Raw genomic sequence first — 27,848 nt, 5'->3', positions numbered from 1 at the left:
TAATGCTTATGGAGGGTATTTATAATGTAAATGAGAAAGGAGAATGTTGGGTAAATTTTGTTAATTTAGCAGGAAAAAATATTACCTTATTGGATAACGTTAAAGTTGGATACTGCTTTGAATTCGAATCAGATCCCCCAAATTCCTGCAATAAAAGTATTAATCAAATAAATGAATTATCAGGAACTACACTTCTTAAAAGAATTAAATTCATTAAAGAAAAATTAGATTTAGAAAATAGTGATCTTATCAAAAATAACCCAGGGATGAAGGAAAAGGTAATAAAATTATGCCTTGATCATTTTGATATATTTTCGGCTGACGATGCCGATATCGGTAACTGTGACCTCTTACAGTATAAAATAGACTTGATCCCCGGGGCTAAACCTATTAAGGCTAGAAACATTCAGTTAAACCCATTATACGAAGCCAAATTAAAAGAACAAATTGAAAATTGGCTAAGGGGGGGCGTCATTGAGGAGGGCTACAGCGAGTGGTCCTCCCCAATCTTTGCGGTAAAGAAAAAACCGACGGCTGGGGGGGAAGGCAAGCTTAGGTTCGTTATCGACTTTCGTGCGCTTAATAGTGTAACACGAAAAATTAATTGGCCCCTTCCCCTGATTTCTAGTAATTTAGAAAAATTAGGCACTGGTAATGTATTTACCACCCTCGATTTGACTAGCGCATTCCATGCGCTAGCCATTTCGAAGGAAAGTAAACACTTGACCGCGTTCACAGCCCTTAACAGGCAGTATCTTTTCAAGAAACTGCCGTTTGGACTGTGTAACGCGCCAAGTGTTTTCTGCCACTTGATGGACAAAGTCCTAACCCTTATCCCTGGCTTATATGAATTTATAATATCTTACCTTGATGATCTTATCATATTCTCAAAGAATGTTGAGGAACATCTGAGACATCTCAGAAAACTCTTCGGAGTCCTAAAAATAGCAAAACTTAAGTTAAATCTAGCCAAATGTAAATTTTTCACATCCGAATGTACATATTTAGGTCATATAGTCAGTTCCCAAGGGCTTAAAATGAACCCCGAATATTTAGAACAAATTAAAAATTGGAGCAGGCCCAGGACTGGCAAGGAACTCCAGCGTTTCCTGGGCTTCTCCAATTATTATAGGGCCTATTTCCCATCCTATGCGAAAAATTCTTGTACCCTAGATGAACACAGAAATGATAAAATTATCGATTGGACCGATTCCCTATCAAAAGATTGGGAAAATTTCATAAATATGTTCTCAAATTCTATAAGTAAAGGCTACCCCCAGTGGGATAATCCTAACCCCTTTATAGTAGACGTAGATTTTTCTACGAGTTATTTCGCTGGAATTCTCAGCCAAAATCAGGGGGGGGTAGAAAGAATTATTGGAATATGTTCCAAAAAATGTAACGGGGCAGAGAAAAATTATCCAAGTTATAAAGGTGAATTAGCATGTCTAGTATTTGTTCTTAAAACCTTTCTTCATTATTTAAGATTCAGAAACTTTATTGTGCGTACAGATTCGATTTCCTTAGTTCATTACAAAAAATGGCAAAAAGGAACAATAAATGGTGTAACTGTAAGATGGATTTACTTCATCCAAAGTTTTGACTTTACAGTAATTCATCGAAAGGGTAGGGACCATTGTAATGCCGACAATTTATCTAGAGGGCAATTTTTATGCAAAGAACATAAGGAAACCGATTGTGAAAAATGTACTAGCTCATTTACCTTGGATCCTTATGAACAGGATTGCCCATACCAAGACCAGATTTTTGAGTTACATTCGGCTTCGGAAGTCGGTGTGAACAATGTTTGGCAATCTGAAACACAAAAAGATCAAGTATTATCGGAAATTCGTAGGTGGATATTCGAAAAAAAGAAGTTGTCGAGCTTTGAGAAAGCTGAACTAACCGGCCGGAAAGAGGTCCTTTTTAAATTAATAGAACATTTATACGTTATGGAAGGACTTCTAATATTTAGACAACCTCTTAGCAATGGAACATTCATTGAAAGACCCGTCGTACCCATTGGATTATATAATAAAGTTTTTGAATTGGCACATAATAATAGTATAGGTCACAAGGGGGTTAACGAAACAACACGCAAGATAAATGAAAGATTCTTCCTTATAGGAATTAATAAGTTTGTCGAATCACGCATTAAGAATTGTATTACCTGCCTAAGAAAAATAGGACAGGTACCTAAACACAAGCAACCTATCACCCATTCAGCCATTAGTCACGAGATTTTTGGCCAGGTGTCAGTAGACCTTATCGGTCCTTTAACCCCTAACTATTTTCAAGGACAACATGTCCGTTACATATTTATACTAGTTGACCTATTCTCTAGGTATATTATCGCTCACCCCATCAAGGACGCCACCGTGGAAAGCACGGTGAAGGTCATCCTTGAACAGGTGGTACCCATCTACGGCTTATTTCGGTCATTGAGAAGTGACAGGGGAACAAATTTTACTGGGGAAGTTTTCAAAAAGGTTATGGATGAACTAGGTATCGAAACTAAACTTATTCCCCCAAGAAACCCTAATAGTAACCCATGTGAAAGGCATAATCAAAGCATTTATGCAGGTCTAAGATCCGATGACCGATTTGAAAGTAAAGACTGGGCAAGAAAATTAGCCTTGACCACTTTTGTAATTAACTCTAGTACGTCTAGAAGAACGGGGTATACGCCTTATTACCTCATGTTCGGCAGGCAACCAACTCTCAATCTCGATTTCTTTTCTCCAATCTTGCAGAAAAGGCAGGACATTGATTGCAGATCTTACTTGAACTACCTAAAAAATTTGGAAGAAATTATTGCACAGGTTTCCAAAAAATCTAAGATTTATTTAGAGTTTCAAAATAAATCTAGGAAGGCTTCATCTCCCCTTTTTGTTAACGACGTGGTCTTTGCATTTTTTAACCTAGTCAAAATAGGGGTCAGTAAAAAATTGCAATCTTTCTATGGGGGTCCTTTTATTGTAACAAAAAAATTCTCAGAGGCCCTTTTTGAGCTCAGTCCCTTTGGATCAAATCCAATAAAAACTAACCAAGTTGTTAGTAGAGATAAAATACGGAAAATTGATTCTAAAGTAGAATTATTGGGGGAAACACTTTCCTTTAACGTCTTTCCTATCGAGGAAATCGTCCCGTCTGAGGAAATAACCTTAGGAATAGATAATACCGGGCAAGCCGAAATAAACGATAATAAAGGTATGGAAAATGACGATTTTACCTACCTAGATAACGATGGTGACGATTTTATAGAAGGAAACCCTGAAACTAGTCAGGATTTACCCCAGGGGGAGGTGGATTGTGATGGGGGAGGGGATATAATGGAAAAAAACTCACCATTTGAGTCACAGCCCAAAGATCAAGAATCCCCTGGCGCAGATCGGTCATCCGGTCCTCAAATTCACGTCGAAAATAGTTTCTTGGAAGAAACCGTCCCGTCCGAGGCTTCTTTCTTTGCACAAAGACCCAAACAATCCAGCCCTGAAAAGGTTATTAACGTTAACAAACAAAGCATAGTACCCAAGTATATATTAGAAGAAGAAAGAAAAACTAGGTCACAAGGGGGGGATAACCGCATACATGTCCAAATCGGACTGCATAACCCAATTAAAAGGAAAAAATAAAATGTATATAATTATATAATATAAAACCAAGGTGGCAAATGTATATAGCTTAATCTACGTATGTATAATAACGAAAATAAACAAAAAAAATATATGTTAAAACTAACTAATTAACATATTTCAGAGAAAAACGAGAAGCATAAAAATAAAATGCAGCATCATTTGGCAAAGGCACCAGGAGCTCGAGGTAAATTTATTTTGGGATTCTTGGGGCTTTTTATTATTTTGGCAAAATCAAATGCGTCCGAAATAATACAAATAGATGCGACTCAATGTGTAGCAAACGAAAATCCGCGTTTGAAAATCTCTGAATGCGCTGCGTTTCTTAATATTACTAATATTGAACAAAAACAATTTCACCTGCTGCAAAAGGTTGAAAGAAAAATTATACCTGGAATTCGTTGCCACCTCCGAACCAGTACTCATTACTGGTATTGTGGCAGATATAGCCACATACACCTCGCTGCTCCAGCTCTTGTAGAGATACCGAACCTCGTAACTTATGAAGACTGTTACACCATGTCCAAAACTAAAATATTTAACTTTGAAGGAAAATCAGTCTCAGTGTATGAACACCAGATGTCATACACGCGTTTCCTGGTAAACGGGACACTTACTTACCCCAACAACATCCTTAACGGCATCGACCCCGCCTGCGAGGGGAACGGCGTAAACATTAACGGCATTTTTATCCCTGGGACATTTGAGGAAAAACAAATAGGGGTCCAGGCTGAGCCTGTTGAATTATTACAAACAAAAGCGGGCTGTTACCTGGGCAGTCACTGGGTGGGAAACAATTGTTTAGATCACAATCTGAGATTAGGCTACGATAGAATTATCTCAGATGATAAAACTGATAGCGCACAAAAATTCACTTCTCCTTGGCGAACGGTAGACATCTTTAATATTTCATTGTTTACATTTGAAGGAGAACAGGGTACCCAAAAATATCTAGTGATCGATCCCCAAATTACTCTAGCACTAGAACTTAAAGATAAAAAACATTTTGAAAGTCTAATTCCCGAATTATTTTATTACAAAACTAATATTGATAACTTAATGGTATGGTTCACAAATGCTATAAAACCATATTTCCCACTCTTAAACGCTAAGGAAAAAGATGATATGTTACCACTAGAGATTTTCTATTCCTACCAACAATATAACAAATTAATTGTCCCCGAAACTCGCTGTTTACAGAACCATTTTCTGTCTAAAAGCAGTATTCAGACTCATCGTAAAAAACTAGTTAGGGCGCTCGGTGAGCTGGATTTAGTAATACAGTGCGACAGTCTTAAAATCAATGTTTCTTTGGGAGAAAATTTACCCTGTTTTGTGGATCATTTTTCGGTTTCATTTAATAAGAAGACTATGGGAATATCCCCATTTTCACGCAGATTGGTTAATACCACCCATTTAACCCCGACTAAATGTGCCGAAAATCCAATTTTCTTACATTTGTACCAAGGAAAATTCCTCGGTAATCAAGGGCAGGGTATGCAAATACTAAATGTAAATCAATATCTTATGGATAAACCGATTAGCTTATTTCTATATCATTCTTGGCAAAGCCTAGAAAAAACTAATTTCTCAGAAAGTGCCGAGGAATTATACCTCAGCCAACTTGCCGCAGACTCCAATAATTTTGAAGTAAAAATAACTGACTCCTGGTTTATTCAAACGTATCATAAGGTGGTTGATTTTCTATCCAATACTTGGTATCATATAGTGCTTGTAGTAGCAGCCATCCTTACAGGAATAGGGTCGTTATTATGCGTCGCTTTTATTATCTACATATTAGCCTGCACCAAAATTCACGCGTACAAAGAAGGAGGTACGAGTGAAACGCACGAATTGCGGGATTTTGCAAATAATGGGGAAAACTAATCCCCTCAAAAACGGACGACCTGTATCAAGCATATATACCTATAAAATTGTCGTCCCTAAAGGTCGTCTTTGTAAAAATATTTCCTTATTCGGTATAAGGAATTAATGACCCTTAATTTTAAGTTTATTATTTTTGTTTTAGGATTTCCCAGGCGGAATTTTTCAAGGGGTTTTCACCACTCCCATGGGGCCGGTCACTCTTCATACCGTCGAGAATATGAAGAGGCACCCTTTTACAATGAAGAGGACTATTACTATGACAGCAATCATGGCTATCCCCAGGGCGGCCCTGAGGAAGCCTACTATGAACCTGATGAAAACAGGTATCAGCCGCGTGTAAAACCGCCGCGCAACCCTGAAAACCTCAGTGAACTGCAATGTGTCTCAAAGTCAATCCACGTTTACCGCCAAGCGAGAAAAGATGTTCCAAAGGAACTCCTAGACTTGCAAGAAAAATTGCGGCAGGCTAAAAACTTAGAAGCCAACGAATATTCCGATAAAGCCAGGTCTAGAACCAGGCCTCTAATGGAACAAAATAGGGGAGGGGAACCGCAAAAAAATCGGGTGGAATCGCCGCCAAAACGTAGTGCCTCACCTGAATTGGAGGTAGTCGCCGTAAAATCTGCCCCAAAAGCGGTAGAAAAACGTCCGCCAACACCAACAGGCAGCGGCGGCCCAGTAGCCAAAAAGGCTAAGGTGGAAATTCAACCGCCTCCATTACCCCCTAAAAAGAAAGAAACATTAGCAGAAAACAAAAGTGAGCCTAAGGCTTTTTGGGTGACCGCTGAGGAATGGAAAAAAGTCCTATCCTCCACTGTAAAAGAAGCAATGGAGGAAGCTCTTCTCCCCTTCCAGAGAAGTCTGGAAACTAAAATTGCTAGCAATGCTTCATTTGTTGAGAAAGCATATATACAACATGGCAAGCGCCTTATTGAAATTTCCGCAGAATTACTGCGGAACCGCAGAACTTTGCGCGACAAAATTCGCACCGTCTCTGAGGACTCGACCGTTGAGTTAAAATCACGAATGACCACGGTTATTGAGGCCACTAGTCGACTGTTAGACCAAAACTCTGACAGGGTAATTAAATATATTAATACTCGTTGTAATGTAATGAATGTACCTGGGCAGAATGTGGCACCCATAGAGGCATCTCTTCCTGCTGGGGACGTACCCCGGCCAGATGATGATGGAGTTGAGCTGATCTCCCATTATGGCGGTTCTGAATGCTCTGATGAGTACAGGCCCACCGATAGAGAAGGCAATCCAGAGGTCCTGGATCCTGCAGAGGAAAACAGTGACACAGAGCTCGATAATCAAATCAATGAGCTCTTTCCATCTGGAATTGATCTGCCTGTTAATCCGCAGGCTGGCGCTGCCTCTGAAGATCCAGTAGCCACGGCTCCCTGTGAGGGCATGTTAGCTCTCCAGAATGCTGTTGCTCCAGAGCCTCCAGCAGCTCCAGAAAATCCTACTCCCGCTGAACCCAATCCTGTGGATATCGTAGAGAGGGCCATGGCCGCAATCGAAGAACCTGCGAGTACCACATCAACCCGCAGAAGCCGGCGTGCAGGTCAACTGTGAGGGAATATTTCATATTCCCTCAGAGGGGGCAAGTGTGGTAATCAACACCCAAGTTTATGTATCCTTATCCCTGTTCACATTCCTATACTTCTCTGGCTGAGTCAGACCTCCACTTGTAACCGCCATCATACTCCATCCTGCTGTGTTGAGGGCTAGTTGATTGTTGCAGGCCAAAGAGTGAATACGCTTCCTCCCGTCTGCACTCGGTTAGATACAAGCCTATAAGTCTAGGCTGGCGGTATCTATATTTCCCACGTGTTCAAGTACGTCGTTTCTTACCTAACTAAGAAACAGGACGTCCAAGCCTTTAATATATATATCATAATAAATATATCCTATAATAATAATCCCATTAATCTGCCTATTTCTAACCAGTTTTATATGTTTAATAAATGTGTATTTTTTAGAAATACTTTGTTAGATTATTGATTATTAAATTGTATCGGAGCTACTCTATACTCGTATTCGCAGTCTGTCTGTACATCCCCTCATACGTCATTTCCTTTTTTTCTTTCCAAAATGAAAATATATGAAATTATAGCCAGAGATGGAAAATGTTTGCAAATAATATCCTCTTTCATATTCTTGAATAAAAGAGAAATGTTTTTATTATAACTGAAACACAATGTGATACACATTTTCTCTTCTTCTATTTCATATTGGTCTTCTTTATTATGCTGCTAAAATTCTTTTAAAGCTTAAGGACTTCAGTGAAGATTTTAATAGATGAGAAAAACTCTTTTGGGCATTGTTTTAAAGTTATTTATCAACAGATCTGACATGGGGTAACTATTGTAAAGATTTCGTAATCATTGTGGTAATGACATAGGAATCATCAAAAAGAGTTCAATAAAAACAGGTATTACACTAGCCTTATTGCCAATTTAGCACAAAACCCATTTTGTTTGCAGGTTTGTTAGAACAATACTGCGAGCATATTTTCACATGTTTATTGTGGTGAATACATGAGAATGTATGTTTTCATATCTCTCAGGGCAAAAACTTTTGCTTTTTGATTTTATGCAACTTAACAATATATTATATATTTTCACAATTTATAGCAAAGTTGAATTAAAAATAATCAAAAAGTCTTTTTTCCTAAAGAGTAAGTCACTTTTATAAAGACTTTTCTTGATAGGTATTTACTTGATAAGTTAAAAAGATACCATTTAAAATATTCATAAAAGACTAAACATCCTAGGTATTTGTTTAAATTTTTTAATTTGTTTTCAATTTGAAAATGAGCAAAAATTTTATTGATAAAAAGTTTTGTATCAATAATCATGTTTCTGAACACGGAAAATTTATAAAAACATAATATTGCTTAAAGGATGTTTTATTAAAAAGTGGGAGGGAAAGAATAGCAAAGTATATTAAATAATTACAATGGTTTAAATATTTGTCATTATATAGCATTAAATGGAAACTAAACCAGTGATGGCAAGAAACTAGTATACCTACTTATTTATCGTATCGCATCATAGACAGCTTTCCGCGGAAATTAAGATTAAAAGATATGATATCCAAATCATTTTTTTGGTCCAGATTTTTAGTAGTATTTGTACTTTGTAGAAAACAGGATTTATTACGATACGATACATGATTTTTCAGTATGGCTTAGAACTGATTCAAATCCAGCGGATATTGATCGGTTTGGAAACCATACTGGAAAAAGAATTCTGACATTATTGCCTAAGAAATTTGTATATTAATCCAAAAGGGAATTTAATGTTTGATCCTAAACTTAGTGGATCAAACTGAAACAGACTTATTGAAAATTAGGATCTACTGCAGTTCACAGTAAAATATTGCTGGTAACGAATATTGCTAAAAATCTATGGAATTTAAAGGCTGCTAGCTGCCAAACGGCTGAACATTCAGATCATGCCCGCACACTGTTTTAAGCGGCATAAGAAGGCCTACAAATAATCTGGAATAGCCATAAATCAATAATGCATAATTTTTTCGCAGTGCAGAGAAATGCGCGAAAAAGGCCTATTTTACGTATTTTTTTTTTTCATTGAAGCTTTCACTGTGCATCATTGGATCTTGGCTATTCCAGATTATTTGTAGGCCTTCTTATACCGCTTAAAATAGTGTACGGGTATGATCTGTTGTTCAGCCGTTTGGCAGCTAGCAGCCTTTAAAATTCATAGATTTTTGGCAATATTCCTTACCAGCAATATTTTACCGTGAACTGCAGTAGATCCGAAAATTACAATAGTCAGTATTTATTTGTTACTCATTTGAATATATTGTCTTTTTATTTATAAACCAACTCAGCTTTTACCAACAACGAAATTATTTTTATAAATCATGAAACCTATATGTAATTTCAGCTGTCATTGGGGGTCAACACATTGTATAATTGTGACGACCTTGATCTGAAATAAACTAAACAATGAAACACTGTGTATTGGACTTATTAATAAAACATAACAAGTTTAAATAAACTGTGTTGATCACTCTATGCTCTTTGAACTTATATATGCCTATCGATTCCAAATAGAAGAAAAATTGCAGACTTGTAGGAACATTTGTTTTGAAAGTGTTGTGGGAAGAAAATTGTCTGGTGCTGCCTGTGTTCAGATGTATGTACAGTACATGTTGCACTCTCCACACATATGGACTAACAAAATATAATTTTACCTTTGAAAATTTTAATTGTAGTATAACATCAAAGTAACATTTGAGATTTTAATACTCTTGAAACTAAGGAATTATATTATTAATACCTATCTAATGGCAATAAATGTTAATATTACCTGGCAGATACCTTGCCTAACCATCCTGTATTCCTGAATGCTTGGTAGCCACCTTGCCTAAGTAACCAAGTAAACACCAAGTATACAATTTATGAAATGTCCAATTTAAAGTTTTAGTTGTGCAGTTGCACAACTAAAAAAAGTTCATACATTTCAACCAGGTCCAGTTTAATACACTTTAAATTGAGCTTTGTAAGAAGCCATACATATAACTTTGGCCAACTTTGAGTCGCATTGTCATTCATTTTAAAAACTTATTTTAGTTATATTCCTAATTAGTTATTCTAATTATAAAACAAAATCTGTTTTCATTTAAAAAACACTATTCAAGCTAGAAAACATCTTCGATTTTTCCATAGGCTCTCAACAAGAAAGAGAACACTAATGAATGTTTCAGTTTGGTTTATTTGTGCTTAGCTCATTAAATGTACACTTTAAGAGTTTAGTATTAAGGTCACAAAAAAGCTCTATATCTAATATGCTAACCCTAAAACTTGCTCCAATGCAAAAAATGACTTAGGCAGCAGAATAAATTCTAGTTTTACCTATGACCTTTTCTTCAAGAAGTTATATTCATATGCATTTCTTCTGCATCTTGTTTTACAAAGAACAAAAGGCTTTGACACCAGCATCTAAGGAATTGAAGTCAATAAGCTAAAACCACCCTGGGACCTATGTGAAGCTTTCTTAAACTGATTTTATGTAAAACTAGTTGCCTCGCCCTTAGATTTTAGGGGAGGGTGAAGAGGAATTAATTGGACTATAAGTTTCCGAGATCTTTAGCTTAAGACAAAAAAAGTTAATCTTTCCAGCGTTCTCTGTAAAAAGGATTTTTTTTTTTTAGAATTTGCAACTCTGTGATGGTTACTGAGCGTAGGTTCACCAGGAAGGAGTACTACATTGCCTTCATGAATGAGAGATCTTTTGGCGTAAGTAACAATTTTCTCACATGCTGCTTTTATAAACAGATGAACACAGTAAAAGTGTCGGACTGATTATGACGTAAAAAAATTAGCCAATGAGAGGCCATTATTGACCAATGGTAAAATTTATAGTGGCCTCTCATTGGCTAATTTTTTTTTACGTCATAATAAACACTTTTACTGTGTTCTTCACAGATACTAAAATTTAAGTTATAACCAGTTATAAACTTTGTTTTCACTTACATTCTGTGGCGTGCACAGAAATTTATAAGAGGGGTATAAGCCCTGAGGGAGTTTAAAAAAGAAATGTAGGCGTTCCCAAATTAAAGTTTTTGTGGTGTGGTAACATCCCCACCTCCCCCTTATATTTCAGGTACAAGAGATAATGCATCAGAAGAAAATCTAATTTTTGTTCATCAAATATATAAATCCTTTAGATTTTGCATTATTCCTTAATTGGTAATCAATAACGCTATTGTTTTTTTTTCTGAATGGGTTAATTTTTGTTCATGTGATCTTAAAGTTTTTCTTGTCCCTGACAATTTAAAAAAGACCTTTACTATATAGGGTCCTGTGTTGATTGCTTCCTCTGAGGGTGGTGTCAACATTGAAGAGGTTGCTGAGAGGAACCCCGAGGCCATCACCAAGACTCCTATTGACATCACAAAGGGTCTGTCCCATGCCACTGCTCTGGTGAGTTTTTTTATCTAAGTATCTAGGTAAATAATATTATTATGATTAAAAAATGTTATTTGAAAAAAGGAAGGAGGAGGGGAGATTTTGGGTGCTTCTCCCTTAATTTTAGAGATTATGGAGTCGAAGCTTTTCCAAAAGTTAGGTATCCTGTTACCCGATAGAATTAGCCTTTCACACCTCTCATTGATGTTAAATCTCTACCTTTATTCGTTCATTTATTTATTTATATGTCATTCCCTCTATAAGTTTATCTTATTATCAGGAAGTTGCTGGCAAGCTTGGTATCCCTGCTGCCAAGCAGGAGGAGGTTGCTGGTGTTCTCTTGAACCTGTACGATCTATTCCTCACCAAGGACGCCTCAATGGTCGAGATCAACCCATTTGCTGAGGTAACAACATTAATTTCAATCAAGACTTTTATTAATTAAAACAATGGAATAAGAATTAAAATAAAAGAATTAAGTATTAAGCTCATGTTTTGTGTATAGGACTTGGTTCCTGAGACTTCATATAGATCCTAAGATCACTATTTATAAATATCCTTTTTTCTGCTTTGTTTCAATGGTCATAATAAAGTGTTTTTACATCTCATAATGCACAAATATATCTAGGTCAAAAATGATTTTAAAGAAACATGTTTAAATTCTTTCCTTTATTAAGTTTATATTTATATCCCCAATAATTCTCAGTTTCTTTGTAAACAAAGCAAAGTTAAAATATTTTTTTTCACTTTGCACAAAAATGCATTTTACTCTTTGGTTTTGGTTTTGCACACACACACACAAACACACAAAAAATAACACACAAATTAAACAGGGTTGAGGTAAAAATAAAAATCGCAAACATAGTGGGAGTGATATTTAAACCATATTTTTGGTGTAAAATGTAAAAATTGTCTATTATTACAAAATAAGAGCATTAAACCATTATTACCCTCCCATTTAAGGGTGACTGTGGCCAAAACTTTATATTTTATAAGGTTATTGGATAGAGGGGTTTTAATATATTTCAAAACACCCTTAAACCCTCCCCTTTCCCTTGGACTTCCCTATTACCAATTAATTTTGGTTCTCTGACATACTAATCATTTATAGCATCGTAATACTGACAATTTCACTTGAATAATAAAATAAAAATCATTAAATTAATACCAGTTTTGTCACCCCGGATCATCGACTCTTCGGGTCGGGTATAACAAAACTGGTTTTAATCTTATGAATTATTATTTTAATATCCACAAAAGTTGTCTATAATACGATGCGATATATAACTAGTATTATCGAATTTTTAAAAATAATGAAATGAAGTGTATAAAGTAAAAGTGGAGAAATTCAAAATTTTTGTCCCTCGTCTCTGAGAGCACTCACTTTTAAACAGCCTTTTCATTATATGACTTTGTATGTGTGTTTGTGCGTTATGAGTGGTTCTGACGCTTTGTTAGAAAATTTAATATACACACACAACTAAATATATTTATAATTCACACATAGAAAAAGGATTTAGTATTTTGAGCAAAAATTTTGGATGGGCTTGTAATGGTTTCTTAAAAAAAATTTAACCAGTTTTTTCTTTCCTTTGAGGAACAATATGGGTTTACACATACGCTTACTGTAGCTGTGTAATTGATTTACTATAGGGTCATTAATCTTTATTACAGTTTACTTTTCTTTTTATTTCAATTTTATAAAAATCATTTCCTGTTCATTTTATTGAATTTTACTCCGCATATAATTGCTGCGCATTTTTTTTACTTAATTGTTCTTTATTAATAATGAAAACATACCTTATTGTTTCAGGACTCCACTGGCAAGTTTGTTTGCCTGGATGCCAAGCTGAGGTTCGATGACAATGCTGAGTTCAGACAGAAGGCTGTTTTTGATCAGAGAGATTGGTCACAAGAAGATGTCAGGAAAACAAACTTTTAATAGTTATTTATTGCATCGTATTATAAACAGTTTTCCGCGGATATAAAACTGGATATAATTTTTCAGTATGGTTGAGAACTTGTTGTTATCCTGTGGATATTTATCAGTTTTAAAGCCATACAACTGGAAAATATCCTACTCCAACGTATTCAATTTTACCGCCTAAGTTAGATGTATACTATCTTTTCGTGAACAAGGACGATTTTCAACGTGTTGAGAGGATTTATAATTTTATTATAACCGTTTATTTCTTTTAAATGTGAATATTTATTAGGCATGTGTAAAGTATTTAGGTACCACTGCACTGTAAATAAAAAAACTATTTCAATATGTTTGGAGTATTTACTATTAAATGTTTTCTTTAAGTCCATAAGTCAATGGGTAGTTTAAATAACTTCTGTGAAGTGTATCGTGAAGTTCATGATATTTATTTTTGATAAACTCGAATGCTATTGTTTTAAATCAAATACTAAGATAAGCTTTCCAAAATGCAATTTTTATTGAATTTAAAGATTGATAGTGTTCAGGAAATTTGTCTTAAAAAAGGGATTTATTATAGAACACCATTATCAATACAGTTTGGATATAGCAACTTTTTTAAAATGTACCTAAATTAAAAGAACATAGCAGGTTGTCAAGGTCGTCCTATCATGGATCATTTGTTACACTTCACTCATTTTTATTAACTATATGATTTCTTTTAGTCTAAATTGAGAAGCCATAAAAGGTTTGGTAAAAGAAGCTGAATGAAAGGGGGGGGGGGGAGTTTTGACACATCTGCGTATCTTTTTGAATGGTATTCACATATTTGATGAAAAAATATGCATATTTTGTTTCATAAGCTTTAAAAAAAATCGTTTTTTCGTTTTTACCTGTACAGAGACCACCTGGAGGCCTGGAGCTCCGAAACCTGGAGGCCTATCTAAAAAATCTTAAAGTTGCGGGTATTTCATCATATAAGAATGATTTTATCTTTTATAACCTACCCTCTCAGTCCAAAGATGAAGCCTATACTCCAGGTTTACGCAAATGTGTCAAAACTCCCCCCCCCCCCCCCTTATCTTGAAAATTGTGAAAAAAGTTTTTGTTGACTAGAGAGGTGCAGGCTGCCGAATACAATCTCAACTATATTGCTCTTGATGGTGATATTGGCTGCATGGTTAACGGTGCTGGTCTTGCTATGGCTACAATGGATATTATTAAGGTTTTGTTTTACCTAGATGATATTTTTTACCCGCGACCGTGGTAATTGATAGGTAGATACTATTTTAGCCAAGGAATATGTACTCTTCAATTTTATCAAGTTTATATATTGCCCTGAATTTTTAAAAGTAAGGATTCATATTCGCACGGAAATTGGAAGGGATAATCTTAGATTGGTAGTTAGGCTTTGTGATCAGCTGATTGTATGAATGTTACAGTATAAGCTGAACTGCAATTTTTGTGGAACCCTTGAGCTTATGAAGGTGTTCCATGTTCAACCACCAAAAATAATTGCACTTTCATATGAATAAGGAGCATACAAGAGGGAAAACATGATTTAAGTTGTATTATAGGATACATATGATTATCTATCTATATATTGTAATACTTATCTACTCTAATATATATTTTTCTATCTAGCTTCATGGAGGTGCCCCCGCTAACTTCCTTGATGTTGGAGGCGGAGCCACTAGCTCCCAGGTCAAGGAGGCTTTCAAGATCATCACTGGTGACCCAAAGGTAAAAAGTAACATTTTTAGTCTCCGAAGTGGATTTTAACCCAAATGGGCTCTGTCCCTGCGGCATAATATCTCTACGGGGCTCTACTCCACCTAACCTAATATAACAAATCTTAAATTATAAAAGTTCGTCTGTGGTTCATATACGATATGAGGGAAATTGCCGGTTTATCATATTAGTTAGGCAACCCTATGCAGTTGTCAGGCCCTCTCGTAGTTAGGTAGAGATGGAATCTTTAAAATACAAGTTTACTATTATTTTATTTGGTTGGTTGTAGATACAAAAACGAGTTTTTTATCCGTTTTAATCAAAATAATAAACTCTACAAAAACAGAAAAAGAAATTTGCTGGCTAAGTTGGTAATAATCTATCAAATATAATTTGATATTTTTGTAAAATAACTAAAGTATTACTTCTACTGTATTGCTACGTATATTATTAATTTTTGCTGGATTAAAACAGGTCCTGTCTACATTACATTGGGAAAAATTTATTTAAAATAAACATGAATATATCCAAATAGACAAATAAAAGGATTCTTTACTATTATTAAATAAAGAAATAAAAAAAACTTTATTTCTGTAGTGTAATCTTTCATGATCAAAAATGAAGAATTTCTGTTAAAAAATAAGATGCCAAAGATATTTTTCTATGCTTAATTAAAAAGCTTATCGTTAGGTATACAATTTTTTAGCCGGTGCCTTCGGCACCTCGGGGCTAAAAAACTAGTTTTAATCTTATAATTGTACAGTCGATATATTGTACAATTACATTTTATATCCGCGGAAAGCCGTTTATAATACGATGCGAGAAATAGTTATTATTGCTTTTGTGATTAATAAAGCATAATTCAGACAAAGTGAAAAGAAGGATGCGGGTAAAATCCGTAAAAGTGTGTGTTTTAAGGCTTAAAAATAGTAGTAGAACGATAATATTCACTAAATATGTGTATTTCTTATAGAAAAAAGAACTAAAGACAACAATTAAAAAAAAAAGTTAACATAAATTTTTATCGTTCTACTACTGTTTTTAACTTGAAACACACAACCTTTACGGATTTTACCCGCAACCTACCTTTCCATTTGTATAATGTTAGGTCAAACTTGGTAAATACCCTATACCTACAGTGCACAATGTACATAACCATAACCTATAATAAAATTTAAATTCCAGGTTAACGCCATCCTTGTCAATATTTTTGGTGGTATCATGAGATGTGACGTCATTGCCGAAGGTATTATTTTCTTTTCCTGCATCTATCATTATAATATTCTAATGAATTAGAATGGGTTTTTATATGACCTTTTATTCTTCACAAGAAGTCTAGGACATGGTAAAGCGTAAATGTTTATCACTTAACATATCTAGAACGTTTCTTCAAAAAAATCTTCAGTTGATAAGGAACTAATACAATTTTAAAATTTATTCTTTAATTCTTGTCTAAGTAGTCTATCTATGTATATAATTTTTTCCAGGGATCTAAAGGGGTAAGACAATGGTCGATAAATCCCCGATGATGATAAACAATATTACCCCTTCTGTAGATTAAAATTAGTGGTTGAATCGTTTGAACACTCAACTTAATTAACCAAGGTCAATCAAAATTCACTGAAGTCCCCAAAGTTGTTGAGCCAACGAATAAGAAAACGTTATTGTAAGACTTTGGGGACTAGTGTATTAAACAGCCCATTGTCCCCCCTCTCTCTGAATTTTTTGTCTCATATCTAAAGTGTATGTTATATTCCAGGTATTATTGCTGCCGCCAGAGAACTGAACCTGAGCACACCTATTGTGGTCAGACTTCAGGTAACACATAATACCCAAATTATAGAACAGACTTCAGCTAGTCAGGGGATTTTACATCACCAAGAAAACTAGTAATTTTTAAAGATTTTTATACATAAATATTCTATTGAAAAATAGTAAAATAATATTAAATATGACTTTCTTAGTGGTGTCAAATCCCATTAAATCCTGTTACACCCTGAGTGTTTCCTTTTTGATAACTGACTTTACTTTGTTTCAGCCAATTTTTAATAATTTTATTTAATTGTTGTTTTTTAGTTGCGGCATGATTAATATTAATTGTGCTTTCCTTCAATAATAACATAAAAAAAGATTATAATAAAAATCTAAATATTTAATACTGGAGATTATTTTATTTTGCATCTCTTAATAAGATTAGTTGAAATTCTAATTTAATCCCTATACCAAAATGATATCTTATTAGAAAAAAGAAGTTTAATTCCTTTTCACGATCTTTTAAGAGATACGAAATATTTTAACCTTCCAAATAAATTAGCCTTAGTAGAGCAAGTTGAATAATAGCTCGCCTTGCACTGCCTACTACATTATTTATTAATCACTTTTAAATTCAAGATGAAAAAGTTTTAGTTAAAAGTTAACTAATTTCGTGCGTGTCAATGTTTTTGTGTGTTAGTGTGGGTGTGTGCGTGCGTGTTAGTGTGTGAGTGTGTAAGTGTGGTTGCATAAAACATGTGTTCTTAAAGACGTGGTCTACATTTTTTAGAGCAAAGCTTTCCTATAATCAAGGTTGATCAGTACGTTTGTCCTTAACGGGTGTCTCTTGTTGATAATTTAGGCATCATAGAATAGTGCTATCGATTTTAAACTGTGCTAGATCATTCATGTAATACTTTTGCACAATTTAAGTGATTCCTAGGAAAATTAGGCACCAAATAATAAGCGAATCATCTTAATGATTAAGTTTATACAGGAAAATACGTCGATTTAAACATTCTTTATTGTTTTGCTTTTTTACGATAAATATATGTATGCATCAATTTTTTGTTAAGATTTTAAATAATATTTCTTAGACATTATAAGCGCTGTTATTCTAGGTTTGTTTAGTGGTCTTAAGTTCGACTGATTTGTTGAGCTTCGCTTGTGATGTTGTCATTCTTGTTACAATAAAACATACAAAGCATACCAAGTACACAAATCTGTAGCTACAGTATGATCATTTGACCAATAAATACCAATAATGAATAATTAGATGGAAAAAAATCATTCTAAATAAACATTAAGATATATAAGTTTTCCGGAATTTTAGTGTTAGGGGGAGATTTGAAATCTGCATCAAATTTTAAGGATTTTTTATAAAATTCGTTTTTTGTATAATTCTTTATCTAAAAGCGGAAATGAATTTTAAGTTAATTAATTTTGACCAATAGGATAGGTGGATTTTAAACTACCTGCGCTCTAATTGGTTGAATAATGTACGCCATCCAATCAGAGCGCAGATTTTTTAAATCCACCAATCACATATGCATAAATTAATTAACTTAAGTTGCATTTCCGCTTTTAGATAAAGAATTATAGAAAAAACGAATTTTATAAAAAATCCCCAAAATTTGATGCAGATTTCAAATCTCCCCCTAACTTTAAAATTCCGGAAAACTTATATATCTTAATAAACATACTGTAATAAAAACTTGTTAACAACCTTCTCAGAATAAGAAAATGTATTAGGTTGTTCAGGTTTTGCAAGGTCTAATATGGTTAAAGCCATCTGGGAGATTTTAAAATAAGTTAGAAACCAGGATTAAAGCTTTTTTTAAACTTTTCTGGTAATTTTGTTATTGATCATACTGTAAAACATACATATTTAGAATGATTTATAAGAAAACAAATTTTCCGCTTGGATATTGGATAAAATATTAGTAGTTGCCAAATGCAGCATGTATTCAATATTACAGGGTGCCCACTGCTCCCCCCTCCAAAAAAAAGTTACTGGGGGAAAATAAAAAATAAATTTGGAATCATTAGGTTACAAAATTTTAAGTTTTATTTGGTTTTAATGACTCCAGAATTTACTTTTCAAGTCTTATTTTTTTTATTAAGCAGAAACATTTTTTTTGCATTTATACTTTTAAAACCATTCATCCATCATTTACCACACCTTAAAGTTTAAAACTTATAAGTTAACTTTTTGCTTTTATCAACAACCTTTAGGTTCATTTAGAGAGTGTACCCTGTAAAATTTATATTTGTTCCAAAACTGCCGGATGCACAATCACATGCATTTTTTATTATTTTACACACAAAAACTAATTTTTTAAAACAATAATTATTGGCTGCCTCCATACTAAATAGCCTTCCCTTAGTTTATAGGCTTAATTAGTTTTAGATATTATAGTAATACAGTACATCACGCTGTTTTTAACAACAAAAAACATGAAAATGATAATTTTTGCACCCAGATTTAGCAAAATCAAGAATGGCTGTATGACAATGAAAGTAAAATATTTTTTGGCAATATCAGACAAAAAAAATCTAAATGTCAAATTAAATTTTTAATTAACTATCCTTTTCCTAGATCTTAATGTACCAATTATCTATTTAATGCCTGGAGAAGGAAAGAAAGCAAATGTTCGAAATATTTCAAAAAATTAAGATGAACTTTAGTGTAAAGTAGTTTAGGTTGAGACGAAATAAAATGTTAAATTATACAACAACATTACATGATTAAATTAAGCAAAAATCGACATTTTCTTTTTGTCCTTCTCCTTTAATGTTGCTTTTTTTTATTTTTTTTTGTTTACTAATGCTTAACTTAAAACGTGCCCTAATTTGGACAGGGCTCGATGGTTGACGAAGCGAAGGTATTGATAGCTGCCAGCGGACTTAGGATACTTCCGGTTTCAGATCTTGAGGAAACACTTTATACCTATTCTTATAAAAATTGCATAAAAATGCATACCAGAAAACATCCCTTTTCCTTGCCTAACATGATTTGCTCATTTTGTCTTTTATAAATTCTGTAGGTAGTTTTTTTTTCATAAGGTTTGAATTGGACAAACAAGGGCCGGGGTTAAATGATTCGATTGAAAGATAACCTTATCATCAAAAATAAGATTTTCGGTCTTTTTATTCGCATGTATATCCTATGATATAAAGTCCATTTTTTATGGTTTTAACTTAAGATTTTAATAACTACTGAACTGATTAAGTTCGCCTTTTTAGGGATGCTTCTTATGGGTCCTGGGATGGTTTTATTCTATTATATTTCTAGATTTAGGCCTTAGGATGGTTTCAAGGCTATTTTTTCTGCCCACTATGAATAAAGAACCCCTAGACTAGATTCCAGGGGCGCAACCGTCAGTTTTCAAAAAACTATCAATAAAGTTGTGTTCCTAACTTACAAATAAACATTTTTTTCATTGTGATATTTTTTTCTAACGCAAAGAAAGAAACAAAATATTTTCAATGTTGTCAGAGTATTTTAAAAATTGAAAGTGTAGAAGTACATTGTAAATAGCACTTAAGATTCACTCTCTCCACTGTCAAGACAACAGGGATAGGACAATTGAAGATTAATTAACTATCCCCCATTTTTATTTCTGCCTTTGGTAACTTGTACTGAACAGATGGGGGGGAATAATTAAATGAGCTATCCTTGTCCCCTTCCTGCCTGGTTTTATGTGCAGACAAATCTAATTTCATTTGCAATCTAGAGAATTACTACAATACAAAGAAACATGCATAATGTATACCACGGGTATTCTCGTTCAAACCAAGATGGAAGTGCTGGAAAGTGTCAGATGAGACGTCATAAAAATAAATCTAAATCATCTATTTTATGGGTTTCCTTTCCCCCTTCTTCTCTCATCCCTCCTTTTTAGAAGTTTTTTTATGACATCACACATGACACTTTCCAGCTCTTCATCAAGGTGCGGACTCTGAATATGTCGTAGGGGATGATAATGAACAAATTCTACAGCTTTTCTATTTAATTCTCTGCTTTTCCCCATCCTATAAAACAGTGTTTCGGAGCCGGAGCCGGTAGCCGGGAGCAGCAACATTTTTGGTGGAGCCGGAGCCGTATTTTTCGTTAAAAACGGCTTCGGCTCGAGATTAGCTAAAAATGATTTTTTAAAGTAATATTATAATTTGGCAACGGTCTATTTCCATATAATAAACTGAAAACTATTGTAACTTAACAAATAGACACACACCCTTCTACTTTTATATAGCTTTAATCAAATAAAAGCAAAATATTTTATATTATTTATTTTATTTTATCAAATTCAATAATGAACAAAAATTTATATATTAATTTTAAGGAAGGAGCCGGAGCTGGAGCCGCATCAAAATTAAACGGCTCCAACACCATGCTAAAAAATACTTTAGCAACTTTAATGATTCAATCTATCTACTCCCTTAATTTCTTTGTTTAATGAAAGTGTAATTTTGGTCAGCTTCGCGCATATCGCTTCGCTGTCAAAATATTTTTTACTGGCCTTTTCAAAAGAATATGGATATGTTTTTGTTTGGACAAAATAGACAGATATGGAGAGGACAAAAATGTTTGATACTTTTTGTCCCAAATTATTGGTAGCTTGCAAATTACCAAATATAACTAAATAACTTTAGATATTTAAATTAGATTTAGCCTTCTTTATAAACAGTTCTATGTCACGCAAATAACATGTAAAGGCTCTGTATTCTAAGTTGGAAGGCCTGGGGAGAAAAATAGCCTAAAACCACCCTGTAAATTTTGCATATAAGGAATTTAGAAAAAAAATTAAATCTCATTTTAATTTAAGAGTGTCGTTACTTATATATGTACGTAGTTTATAAAACTTTTCCTTTTAGGTTTTTATTAGAATAAAAGAAAACTTTTTAAGTTTAACGCATTTCTAACTAGTGTTTGTATTTTTATATTCAAAAAGGAAAATAACCTTAGGTATATCTTTTGTAGACATTTTTCAAGACTAAATTTAATGAAATTTTCGTTGACTATATGCAATTTATTTAATTTCATTTAGATACCTGTCAAGGGGGGACGGGGTCTTAGGGGTATTTCCAACCCCTTTAGTTTTGCCTTGGGGGAGGATACACCACCTTTTGGCACGCCACTAAATTACTTAGACATTACATGTGTCGGTTTAAAAAATTATCATACAAAAGAGTTTAGTAGTATGTATATCTGTGGGAAAGATATCCGTAATCATTATACATTAAGATATATAAGTTGGAAAGAATTTAAATGTTAGAGGGAGATTTGAAATCTGCATCAAATTTTAAGGATTTTTTTATAAAATTGTTTTTTGTATAATTCTTTATCTAAAAGCGGAAATACAATATCAGTTAATTAATTTTGACATCTGTGATTAATTTTGACATCTCTGAGTAGAGAAGCTTAAGTGTCTTACATAATTTAACCAATTAGAGCGCAGGTAGTTTCCAATTCACCTAACCTATTGGTCAAAATTATTTAACTTAAATTGTATTTCCGCTTTTAGATAAAGAATTATACAAAAACGAATTTTATAAAAAAAAATCCTTAAAGTTTGATGCAGATTTTAAATCTCCCTCTAACATTAAAATTTCTTCCAACTTATATATCCTATTATACATTAAGATTTCATATTTCTCGAGCTAATTTTAACTGCACTATGAATTACAAGAAAGTAAATTTTGCCTAAAATTATTTTTACAGTTAAATAACTCCTCTGTAGAAATTGGATTAAAACATTTTATAACTTAAATTTAAAGTAGGTTGCATAAGAACTACCATAAAGTATAAAATTCCAGTGGAGGAAGGGATGGGTCAATTGACAACAAATATATCTTCCCCTCATAATTCTTGTATCTAAATTTTTTTTTTTAATCACTTGTAAATATTAAGAAGGTTTTTTGTAAATTTTAAATCCTTTTCTTTCTTCTACCTGAACTGAACTTGGTATATTTATGAGAAAAGAAAATATTACTTCAGGGCTTCGATGTCTGATATAATATGCATTTAAAATATTATTTTTGTATTCTTACACAACCTTCATAAATGCAGAAATCAAAACTCCCGTAAAAGATATTTAGCAAGGCAGAAAAAGTCATTTTATTCTCTTGATATTCTATTTTAGTGTAGCCTATTGTAATAGGTCGAGTTTTGTTTTAAATTTAGAATTTTTAGGACGTTCTAATTTACAAACATTTCCTTGTAAAAAATCATTACTGGGCAAGATACGTACACTTTATATTCTAATGTTTAATCTAATTTGAAGAAACATGATTTTTTTTTCTAAAGTTAGATTTTTCACAAGACAATTGAAAAGATTGTAAAAGTGTATCTCTTCAATCCAAATGTTTAAATATAGTTTTCAATTTCAGTAGGTATTGTTCTACTTTTTTACCAAAAAGGAAAAAAATGTAAGAAATAAACATTTAAAAAATTTAAAGAATAGGAAAAAGATTGTAAATAAAATGGTCAGGAAGCCGCCCGTCTAGTCTGCAAGTTGAGCAAGATAGTTGAGATTGCCAAGGACGCCCAGATCAATGTGAGGATTCAGTCTGACCAACCTGCCTACCCTCACTAACAACATATACATCCCTGTCTACCAGCCTGATAACATTTAGTGGATATTTTCCATGCTAAATAGATTCTCAGTGTCTTATCTTGGTTGGGGACACTGGCAGAACTTTCAGCTCACATGTAGGTATCTTTTCAGTTTTATAGGTTTTGTCTCAAAATGTAAGTAATACAATGTAAGTATAGAACACAAAGCTTTATTAGACAAAGCATTTTTATGTTTTATTTTTTCATTATTAACATGCTTAACATTTTTAGTTTGTACAAAGAATGATATTTTATTTTTTTATTTTATTTAAACATTTTGTTGAAAAAATCCTGATTTTTAAACTTGTATCATTTATTTGAGTATAGAAGTTGAAAAGATTTGCAGAGAAAATTTGTTTTAACTAAAAGCAGGAAGTATTGAAAGTTTTTCTTTCAAGATATTTAGTATATTTTGTCCAAGTTGAATATATTAGGGCATATAGCAAAAATGTAAAAAGGGGGTTTTCGGATGAATATCAAGGGAAAGTACATTGGAAAGAAAATCATTACTAAAGATCATTGATAAAAAAGACAATTCAGAAGAAATACAAATTTTAATTTAGAGATGAAATTAATTTAGATATAGTTTCCTTTTCAATGGATCCTACCTTTGCCTAAAGTCTAAGTAAAGTAGAAAACTAAAATCTGTCAAAGCTGAGCTAAAAAGAGGGCAATCTTACAAATGCCACCATAAAAAATTCAAGATTAAGAACTACAAATAGTCATTTTGGGTAAGCGTAATATAATATATTTTTTAGTAGCGAAGCTACTCTATAATTCACTTTGTCCGTCCGTCAGTCCGTCCGTCAGTCCGTCAGTCCGTCAGTCCGTCCGTCAGTCCGTAACGCTATGGGGGAAATGGGATTTACTCAGCCCCTATAAAAGATAGAAAGCTGAAATTTTTTGACAACATTCCCATTATTAAGGAGCACAATTAACTATAAAACATCAAAGGCGGTCGGACGGCTTTTTAGCAGGTTTTAGGCTATTTTTTTATTTTCCACATTTTTCCTCATATCTTTGGTGTTTATGGTCCGATTTTCAAAATTTTTTCAGTTATAGATATCAAAATAAATTTTTGGTCGTTTAGTGACCCAACAATGACGGTCAGACTGCCTTTTTGCAGGTTTTTGGCTATTTTTATATTTTTTACATTTTCCCCCGTATCTTTGGTGTTTATGGTCCGATTTTCAAACTTTTTTCAGTTAAAGATATCAAAATTAAATTTCCCATCGTTTGAAGAAAACAACAATGACGGTCAGACTGCCTTTTTGCAGGTTTATAGCTATTTTTATATTTTTTACATTTTCCCCCATATCTTTGGTGTTTATGGACCGATTTTCAAAATTTTTTCAGTTAAAGATATAAAAATAAAATTTCCGGTCAATTGAAGAAATCAACAATGACGGTCAGACTGCCTTTTTGCAGGTTTTTGGCTATTTTTATATTTTTTACATTTTCCCCCATATCTTTGGTGTTTATTAATCGATTTTCAAAAATTTTTCAGTTAAAGATATCAAAATTAAATTTCCCGTCGTTTGAAAAAAAACAACAATGACCGTCAGTCCCATTCACGAAATTTTGTGCTTCGCTACTTATGGATGTTGTCATCCTTGTTTCTCGTATTCATCGAAAACCGATTAATATCCGGTGGATAAGAACCGGTTCTCATCCATACGAAAAAATTTGTCTATCATCGTATTTTCTACAAATATAAAAATGTACAATCATAAGATTAAAACCAGTTTTTTCTTATAATTATAAATTTTTATATTCATGGAAAGCTGTTTATAATACGATAGAGAAACTATTCTCTCATAAGCTTTTTTCTAATTCTATTTGTCTTTTCTTTCTGATTAAAGGATTGGTACATTCTTTTCGAATCTTTTTGGTGCATTGATTTCAATAAGTTTTACTAATTGTAGGGGACCAATGTTGACGAGGCTAAGGTAATGATTGGTTCCAGCGGGCTGAAGATCCTGCCAGTAGACAACCTGGATGAGGCCGCCAGGCTGGCATGCAAACTTTCTAATATCGTGGCTGTGGCTAGGGAAGCACATCTTGAAGTCAAGTTTGAGATCCCAATCTAAATTCAAACAAATTTATTTTCAACCATGGCAAATTTACTTAAATAGCGCATATTTCCCACAAAACTAACTATTGCTTGCTTAACTATTTTAAAAGCAAGCCGAAAAATTTGAATAAAATGTTAAGTCACACAAAAATTGGCGCTAAAAATCTTTTTCAAGTCGGGAAATAAAAATTACCAATTTTTAAAAATTATTCAAATTTTGATTTAAATGAATAACTCTAGTCAGTTTGCCTAAGATTCTTATCATAAATCAAAATTAGAATATTTTAAAATTATTGTAGCATTAAATTTTCAATAAGTTCTAAATTTTAATGTTAAGCAATGAGCTTTTTATTTAACTTTAAGACTTGAGCTTATAGTTGAAATATAGAATTATTATTTAATTTTACTTGTGGCCATTTGTAAGATCATAATACATAATTCTAATTTCAACAATAAGCACTTTTATAAAAAAAATGTAAGATGTAACTTCATTTAATTTTTTTCTGAGTTGATTTTGAATTTAATAATACCTTTTACAACTAAAATTTTCTATAAATCACAAGCATTTGCTAAATCACTCTTGACAGTCAAATTTTCATCACTCAAAATTAAACTGCAATATGAAGTTCATATTTATGACTTTGAACGTCCTTGTTTCTAATTTATTTTTACCTCAATATGAAGTAGTATATGTAATCCGTTTTATTCTTTTTGTCTTTATATTAATGACGATATATTTATTATTTAATGATGTATAATGAATGTGCTGTACCTACGAAGTTTTTAAAAAATACTGTATCTCTTTTAAATTGTTAAAGTAGTTGATCTAATAATAGATATTTAAAATATTAAGTTTTGCTTTTTCTCTCAAGTCAAACATACTAAAGACGTTAAAATTACACTTATTAACAGGCAAGTATTGCCTTTGCCTATAAACAGGTGTTATTTAGTACACTGCCATCAACTGGTAGATTTTATGATTGGCATTACTTCTATATGATTCTATGATTGTCATATTTTAATGGTTAATTTCTATATGATTCTATGATGGCCCTGACATGGAAAAATTCTTTGAAAATGTGATCAAGTGTTATGCGTATTAGAGTTATGGCTCTAGGTTAGTCATTTACAAAATTTTAGTAATGGATTTATTATTACTTGAATCAGATTTTTATCTTCTCTAATAAAGTGAAATTTGTGGCTATATAACAATCCCCCCTCCTTTTCTTTCTCCCCTCCAACTGGTGGAACAAACTGACCAATGAATGATACAAGAAATAGCAACCTAAATTGACGACAATTTTTAACCTTTCACAATACCCATGTATTTTCTACAGTTGAGTGTCGATAATTAGAATCTGCTTGTCTTTTTATGGTTTGTTCCATTTATAATTGCAAGTATTGACGTGCTTAGGTATTTACCAGTGGGGGATGAAAACCTTGTTGGAGTGAAAAAAGGGGAAGGCATCTTGCCAGCCCCTTTCAAGTATGCCTTATGATATCGTTCATCAAGAGAGATTTATTTTTGATGCCTGTGAATCTTGTAAATGGATACCTCTGAACAAGCTTCGAATAGAATAATGAACTATTAGTAGGATAACAAAAGCTTCTTTTCACTTTTTATGAATCCTTTCATAATCCATACATTAAAGATACTTTGATTTTGCATATTGTTTTCACTTTTCTAAGCTTCAACAATTTTTATATTTTATCTTGAGTGACTTCCGTTTGTCTTTAGATATTCATTATTAAAATTCAACGTACTTGATGAGAAAAAATACTGATTATTAAATTAAAATTCCTCAATGACCCAGAACCCTAACTTGCATACAAATTTAGTCTAAATAGAGAAGAAATTGGGTCAAATTGATGGTGTAAAATGTTTACAAGTGGAAGTGACCATCTGACTAAAAAGTATTTTTATAGTCAACTCTTGCTGCTCTAGCATTATAGATAAGGTTCTGATTGAATAAAGAAGACAGTTTTCTTGTCAGTCCGTAGTTTTTTTGGCTGCCATTTTAGATAGATTGCTGATGTTTCTGTAATTAAACAGATTTTCAAAGAACTTGAAGTATTCAAGTAATTTAGTTGTTCCGACGGTCATGCAAAGAAAGTCATTTGTGAAGGTTTCCAGCTTTTTTATCATTGTTCTTTCATCGACCCTTATTGTCTTCCTTTCATTTATGACCACTGAACATTCACTTAGACCTTGTATAAGTCCATGACTTTTTTGTACTTTGCTGTAAATGGATGTTGTCATTCTTGAATATAAAGGAACA

The 27,848-nt window shown here is 33.0% G+C and overlaps 1 protein-coding gene across 5 annotated transcripts in view; it reads left to right on the top strand.

The window, feature by feature from the left end:
• ScsbetaA (Succinyl-coenzyme A synthetase beta subunit, ADP-forming) overlaps positions 1–26,421 on the top strand; it is a 46,718-nt gene extending 20,297 nt beyond the window's left edge. For 2 of the 5 annotated variants that reach the window (XR_013876823.1, XR_013876825.1), the window contains 11 exons: positions 10,716–10,800; positions 11,362–11,487; positions 11,753–11,878; positions 13,286–13,398; positions 14,510–14,618; positions 15,038–15,136; positions 16,310–16,370; positions 16,884–16,942; positions 19,738–19,815; positions 23,374–23,591; positions 25,421–26,421. Coding sequence is in view for 2 of the 5 variants with exons in the window: in XM_080150927.1 (XP_080007053.1) it covers positions 10,716–10,800; positions 11,362–11,487; positions 11,753–11,878; positions 13,286–13,398; positions 14,510–14,618; positions 15,038–15,136; positions 16,310–16,370; positions 16,884–16,942; positions 25,421–25,585 (943 nt within the window). In the remaining 3 variants the exon portion in view is untranslated. Of the gene's footprint in view, positions 1–10,715; positions 10,801–11,361; positions 11,488–11,752; positions 11,879–13,285; positions 13,399–14,509; positions 14,619–15,037; positions 15,137–16,309; positions 16,371–16,883; positions 16,943–19,737; positions 19,816–23,373; positions 23,596–25,420 lie in introns of all 5 variants that reach the window. The other 3 variants (XM_080150927.1, XM_080150928.1, XR_013876824.1) reach the window with 2 other exon arrangements.
• The last annotated feature ends 1,427 nt before the right edge of the window (positions 26,422–27,848 follow it).

The sequence above is a fragment of the Acartia tonsa genome, chromosome 2, assembly GCF_053477335.1.
Source record: "Acartia tonsa isolate MP-2025a chromosome 2, ASM5347733v1, whole genome shotgun sequence".
NCBI lineage: Eukaryota > Metazoa > Arthropoda > Copepoda > Calanoida > Acartiidae > Acartia > Acartia tonsa.
The sequence above is the reverse complement of the archived record's forward strand: the minus strand, read 5'-3'. Positions and strand labels throughout refer to the sequence as shown.